We start from the raw sequence: 7,111 nt of genomic DNA on the forward strand, positions 1-7,111 counted from the left end.
ATCTTAATGAAAAAATGAACACATGGATATAAAGATCGTTAAAAACGGATATCGTATGAAGAAGTTACGACGTTCAGAATACCTAAGCCAAACCACAAGAGCTATGCAATCAAGCAGTCGAGATCATGTTGGACATAAACATCAACAACCCCAAACAATTTATCAATGATTGCCCCACGTAAGATGTCGTGAGGAAAACCTAAAGAAATCATTCATAAGTACTGAATGAGTACAAAAAATTGACTTATTTGAAACAAAAAAATGTTAAGGACTAAATATGTACAAAAATATGAAGGACTAAATGTGTACAAAATAAAAAATATATTACCCTATTAAGTCATTTCTCCCGGTTAACCTGAAGTAACCGGTCATAAGGACTGAATGTGTACAGTTTAACAAGTTAAAGGGGTAAATATAGACGGAAAAAAAAACTCAGTGACCAAATGTGTACAAATCGAAAAATACATTACCCTTTTAAGTCATTATCCCAAACTGTAATTATTGTATTTCCTGCAAATTATATAATTGATGCATTAATGTCATGACAAACCATTTTGTAACGCAATTTGGTATGCAAATTAAAAACTATATGGACAAATTATAATTAATACAAATTAAAAACTGTAGGGATAAAAACTGTAATTAATACATAAAAACTACATGAACCAAAAGTATAATTCATGCAAATTAAAAACTTCAAGGACCAAAACTGTAATCATTGCATTTCCTGCAAATTGTATAATTGATGGATTAATGAATTTGCATAATTGATGGATTAATGTCATGACAAACCACCTTGTAATTCGATTTGGTACGCTATAATAGGACCAGAGAGACTAGAATGATAGACTAATACTAATGAGACCTACCCAAAAAATGGAAAAGAAGCTCGCTCTCTCTTTGTGGTCCAAGCAAAAGACATCATCATCAAAAATAACTCTAGGAAGTTTTTGAGGATTGAACAAACACATGTCACCTTAGCATGCTACATCAGCAAGTAGCAATTTCGAAGCTTATACTATACAGGCATCATCCAAATAACATTATAAATTTCTTAATTACAACAAAATCTGACATAAAAATTCGTTTGAAATATATATGTTTAACAAATTGATAAAGAAGGAAACAAAGATACTCATCAACTAATGGTAATTTACTAATTTAAGATCGCTCTAACCAAGCAATAAATATTATCAGTTTCAATAAAATGATAACAAACAACACTTAAACTGGATATTAAGATAAAACAAAAAACCAGAGAAAGAACACAGCAGCGATGGTGGTAGTGGCGGCGGCAGGTGATGGTGGTTGGTGGTTGGTGATGCCGTGGTGTTGGCGGTGGCGGTGGCTGTGGTGATGGTGGTGACCAGTTACTGGAAATGATGTGTTATCTTCTTTGTTAACGATTTCACATATGTCGATGTCTGCTTTTCTTACTTCAGATGCTTAGAAGCATTTCCTGTGGACAATAGATGGACCAGACTCATCATACTCGGCCTTTGAGATACACATCTGATTCACATAGAAGAAATGTTAGGGGAAATTACGGAAAACAGTAACATGCTTTACTCTATTTTACTAATATATGCAATCTACTTCATTTTTTCTCCATAATAGCAATGTACTTAATAATAGCAACATAGTTGCAATTTATGTAATAAGTAAGTCACATTACTGATATTCATAGCAAAATTCAAGTATGTTGCTATTATTGGTAAAATATAGAGAACCAATGCTGTTATTTGCAAAGAAATTTTAAGTACGTTGTTATTATGGGTAAAAGAATATAAGTGCCTTGCTAGTAGTGGGGAAAAAAGAAAAGTACATAACCCATATTGATGATGAAAGTACTTTTCTCATACTAGCAATGTACTTAGAACTTTTATCGATATGCAAATAGAAAAAGAATATAAGTATGTTGATAATATGATTAAAAGATACACATATCGGTAATGAGAGTTTAGTATGTTGCTATTCCCTGCAATGTGCCCTATATTTTAAACATCATTTATCCGGACAACACTTAATGGGGTCAAGACTTAATACGGTAAGTTATATAGAGACGTTGAGTTAACAGAGAGTCAGATTCCCACTAAGTCTTGAGCATTTACAAATTTACTGTTAGTCATTTTCTCAAACACTATTTTAAACATCATTTATTTATCCAGTCAACACTTTATCAGGGTTTCAGTTTACCTGTTGGAAGGAGCTGAGAGATGCAAGAATTGATCCTCCGATCCAGACACTGTATTTCCTTTCAGACGGCGCAAACACCTTGATTTTCATGCTGCTAGGGGCAAGGGCAGTGATTTCCATGCTCATCCGGTCAGCCATGCCCGAGAACATAGTTGACCCACCACTAAGCAAAATATTTTCATAAAAATACTTCCTTAGATCAACATCACACATCATGATCGAGTTGTAGATCGTCTCATGAATACCAGCAGCTTCCATTCCAATCAGAGATGGCTGGAAGAGAACCTCCGGGCAGCGGAATCTCTCTGACCCAATCGTGATAACCTGCCCGTCGGGCAGCTCATAGTTCTTTTCAACAGAGGCACTACTTCTTGCGGTTTCGAGTTCTTGCTCATAATCAAGAGCCACGTATGCAAGTTTTTCTTTCACGTCACGGATAACTTCTTGTTCTGCTGTTGTGTTGTAAGTGTAGCCTCTTTCGGTCAGGATTCTTATTAGGTAATCTGTGAGGTCACGTCCAGCGAGATTTAGACGAAGTAAGGAGTGACGAAGTACGTAACCTTTGTAAATTGCAACCGTGTGGGAAACACCCTCTCCGCAATCCAACATGACACCTGTAAAAATTAGTATTGTTGAGATTTCATAGCTAAAACAAAAGATAAGTTTATCCGACATTAATGAGAAAGGGAATGGAATGGCAAATTGCCTTAAAATAAAATATGTTAAATGTTCAATAACTATTTTAGGTCTTTATCGCCATAATAAATTTAAAACATATTCAAATAGTAGGTTGCTCCCCATCTTCTCCATGTTTTTTAATGATTTAAACTTCATCGTATATGTTGGAGCAGGAAATGCTCTACAATGATGAATGATAGATTAGAATATTCTCTTGTATGTAAAGCATATTCCTTATAGTACTACATAAAGTGGAGGAATATTTGGTCATTTGTATGTTAGAGCATTATTATTCTTTAGAGAGATCCATCATTGTAGTTATAGTTTAATAAGAGAGTGGCTAGAAATTCCATTCCCTAACCACTTGTTCTTCATTGTATCATTTTAGCTCTTTCTATCTATACATTATCATCGACTCATCATAAATATTGATTACCTTCACTATTATTCATATTCTGCACCAGACAATCATCAATGGGATACTACATATAGTATCAGAGCTATACTCGTTTTTCTGTGAAGAATGATCCCGATTGGCTATTTATCTTTAAGATTTTCAAGCTCTATCAAAAAAAAATTCACAGATTTTCATCTGAAATTTTTTTAGGTGAGTTTTAATTGATTTTGTTGGTTGATTTCAACCAAAAATAAAGATTATGTTACTATTATCAAACATTTTGCTGTTCACATGAGTTCATCAAGATATTCTTTTACTGCTGAAGAAGAAGATGCTATCGTTATAGGTTCATTTGATCTATTTTAGTCCATACGTGTATATGTTATGTAAAGAGACACAAAAACATTTAGGTATAAAGAAGGCACACTTTTTCAAATTGATATCTAGCAAAATATATGTAGAGACCATGCTTCTCAAAGAAAATCGTAAGAAGATATGTCGGTATGGTTCTCTCTATTTTTGAGCGGCTGATATTTATTTGAGAATGTCAAAATAGAAGCATGTGAAATAGACACCCTTCCTAAAAATGACGTAGTCACCGGGACCCACGCCCTGTCTCTTTATCTTTGCTTGACGCGTCAAGAGTCGACACCATGCGACCTCCTTTATGGAAGACTTCTTCACTCCTCTCCACATGACACCTAATCCGAAGATACCCACCTCATAACCCCAACTTACTTCTCACCTCCCATCCACACTCTGTGGGTCCCAACCATAAGAAAACCCTCCTCCCCCATACCTCATCTAATCTCACTGAAGACCATATCCCATACCCCACCTCTTTTGTTTGGTATGTGGTCAACACCCCTCTCACACCTTTTCTCACAACTCCCACCACTCAACAGTCAAACCCTTCTCTCATCCTCCTAGTACCTTCGGCCCTCAACAGTCACCACCACCCTCGAAGACAACTTAGGACACCATCCTTACATTTTTTTTTAAAACTAACATTGTTTATTATTTTAAACCTATTTAACCTCTTTTATACTTTAATACCCATTTTTTACACCCATTTGACAACTTAATAAAGGTCTTTGGACCAGAAACCAGATGTCTTAGACCAGTTGCAACCAACAGTCCATTGTTTTTCTTTGGTTTTGGAGTTATCCATGTATATTTTTGTATTCTTATATTTACTTTGATTTTCTCGGGATGACAGCAAATCTTTAGAGCAAGTTTCCCCATATCAATATGCAATCAACATAAATTATAGTTGAAACCCAAAAGAGCAATGCGAAACTGACCAGTTGTACGACCACTCGCATATAAAGAAAGCACTGCTCCTATTGCAACGTACATCGCCGGAACATTGAAGGTCTCGAACATGACTTCTGTCATCTTCTCTCTGTTTGCCTTTGGATTTAATGGTGCCTCAGTAAGAAGCACAGGGTGCTCTTCAGGAGCAACACGAAGCTCATTATAGAAAGTGTGATGCCACATCTTTTCCATATCATCCCAATTGCTGACAACACCATACTCAATAGGGTATTTCAAAGTCAATATACAACTTTTTGAAATGGCTTCATCTCCTACATAAGCATCCCCTTGACCCATGCCCACCATAACACCAGTGTGTCGTGGCCTACCCACAATATTGGGGAACACCCCCCTAGGAGCATCATCACCCGCAAACCCCGCCTGTAAATTTAATCAAAGAACAAAAGAACTCCAAATTGAGTAACCTTTTACCCAATTTACACAGCAAATGGATCTTTAGACGATATACTAGGACCCAAGCAGACATGCAACATTACAAGGTAACAGTTAAATGCTTATTTATTTATAAATGTTTCACTCTATTACCAATTAATGCAATAACGTTTTGGACTTTCTATCACTTCATGCAACCGGCACTTATGCAACCAACTTATACCCTGTTTTAGGTAAATATTGCATATTTTTGGTGATAGATAGAAACAAAGCTGCATATTTCGTTTATAAAACTAATTTGAACATAATTGAGAAATATATGATGTGTCGTTGCTGAAACAAGCAGTTACCTCTTATTTGAATACAAAAGGACAAGAATATTTTTACAACTAAATCAACAAAGTTTAATATAAATAGGAAATAAAAACAGACGGATTATTATGCTAACCTTCATCATTCCAGTTCCATTGTCCAAAACAAGGGTTTGAATATCCTCGGAGTCAGCCATTTCTATAAACCTGCAACACAAACATCAAAAATACAATAAGTTTACACAACAAAATCTTTGACATACCGGTTATTTCCCAATAGTTTTTAACCTTTTTAGCAAGAAATACACACAAAAAGCCTAGTTTTTTCCTCTAGACATTTTCCCATGATTCTCATAAGGTCAAAAGAACTTCAAACAAACTCCAACCAAACACATCAAGGTTACAAACTGCTTACTGTGAAATCGAGTATGCAACTCAAACAGAAGGCAGATGTCAACGTTTTTTTTTAAGAATACGATAATCAAAGTAGATGGATTCAATACAGCCACAGTGAATACTTAACAGATCTACAAGCCTCCACATTAGGAAAGCTTTTTCATTAGGCTTTTTATATGCTGATGTAAGAAATAACTAAACAAACCAAAACCTTAATATATATATAGGTCCTACCAAAGTGAAAAAACAACGTAAATTAATAAATTATTTCGACAAGTTCTCCATAATTCTGTGTGAATGCTCTAACTAAGTTCCAACAACACATATCTTACACAGTTCACGATCAGATCAGTCGACGATCATATCATATATTATTCATACCAACAAAAAACAGATATCCTTCACCGTGAGAAATCAAAATATAAAGTTTTCGATCAAAATATAACGATTTCCATTGCACTTAGAGAGAAGATTGGATACTGATCCGTAATGAATATTAAGAGACACGGAAATTTAAAAAAAAAAATGATAAAACCATTAGAATTACAAGATAATCGAAGCAAACCTTTAGGTTTTCAGATCGATGAGGAAGCAGCATAAATCAACCTCCACTTGCCGGCAACTCAAAACCCTGGGCTCCGGTGGGGTTTGTTTGTTTGGTGGAGAAGTTCATCGTAGGACGAAAGGTTGACTTACAGGAATTAATTAGTAAGTGTTAGGTAGAAATTAAAACAAAGAGAATCTTAGCTGGTTATAATAAATTATAGCAGTTTACCATTCCATTTTTTAACAATGTGAAATCAAACCCCAACTTTAAACAAACTGATTTTCAGAGGAGCCGCTCCTTCTTTTCCGGCGGCGGTGTCCGTGTCACCGCAAGTAACCCTTTAAACCGCCTAAAGTAGACGAGGGTGTGTTGCAGTCTGAAAAGTGAGGTTAAACGAGATACGGGAGGAGTGAGGAATTATTCGACCACTTGGAAATATTGAGATTTGACTTTAGATTTTGTTTAGCACGAACTGCGTCGTGGGTTTTATGTATTTTTATTTTGTATTTGGAAAGTTTGCTAGGAAAATCATATTTTATCGTATTATATTTATAAATTAGATATTTTTCCTATCATCCTTGTATTTAAAAATTCATATAAATTTTCAAGCACCTCATATATTTGAAATTCCCACACATTTTCACATTCAAAATAATTAATCACATGAAAGGTTTTATAATTTATATAATATATTTAATAAACAATTAGTGGATAATCTACTATAAAAATGTCATTCTCTTTGAGTAGACACACAAATACAAATTACATACAAAAATCATAAAGAAAACAAGTTTAAAGGTTTTGTGTTGGTTTGAAGGCTTTGGACCATTTTTCGAGCTATGTTATTATGTTAAATATTTTAATTTGTAAGTTTAT

At 34.7% G+C, this 7,111-nt stretch overlaps 1 protein-coding gene across 2 annotated transcripts; it reads right to left on the reverse strand.

Moving 5' to 3' along the window:
- Nucleotides 1–1,071: 1,071 nt before the first annotated feature.
- LOC145114366 (actin-7-like) lies at nucleotides 1,072–6,690 on the reverse strand. 2 transcript variants are annotated; one of them, XM_079050359.1, is made up of 6 exons: nucleotides 6,464–6,690; nucleotides 6,254–6,379; nucleotides 5,430–5,499; nucleotides 4,576–4,969; nucleotides 2,197–2,810; nucleotides 1,072–1,512 (listed from the first exon to the last, which is right to left on the reverse strand). In XM_079050359.1, the coding sequence occupies exons 3-6, from the start codon at nucleotides 5,487–5,489 to the stop codon at nucleotides 1,447–1,449; spliced, it is 1,134 nt and encodes a 377-aa protein (XP_078906485.1). In that variant the 5' UTR covers nucleotides 5,490–5,499; nucleotides 6,254–6,379; nucleotides 6,464–6,690; the 3' UTR covers nucleotides 1,072–1,446. The 2 variants fall into 2 exon arrangements, with proteins under 2 accessions (XP_078906485.1, XP_078906486.1); XM_079050360.1 differs by lacking the exon at nucleotides 4,576–4,969.
- Nucleotides 6,691–7,111: the final 421 nt, after the last annotated feature.

This window comes from Lactuca virosa, chromosome 5 (assembly GCF_052849685.1).
Source record: "Lactuca virosa cultivar CGN04683 chromosome 5, Lactuca_virosa_CGN04683_v6, whole genome shotgun sequence".
NCBI lineage: Eukaryota > Viridiplantae > Streptophyta > Magnoliopsida > Asterales > Asteraceae > Lactuca > Lactuca virosa.

Coding starts and splice junctions, on each gene's coding strand:
- LOC145114366 (XM_079050359.1), bottom strand. CDS start 5,489: ATGGCTGACTCCGAGGATATTCAAACCCTTGTTTTGGACAATGGAACT. Junction 4,970..5,429: donor ATGGAACTGGAATGATGAAG/GTTAGCATAATA, acceptor TTAAATTTACAG/GCGGGGTTTGCGGGTGATGA. Junction 1,513..2,196: donor CTCTCAGCTCCTTCCAACAG/GTAAACTGAAAC, acceptor TATGTGAATCAG/ATGTGTATCTCAAAGGCCGA.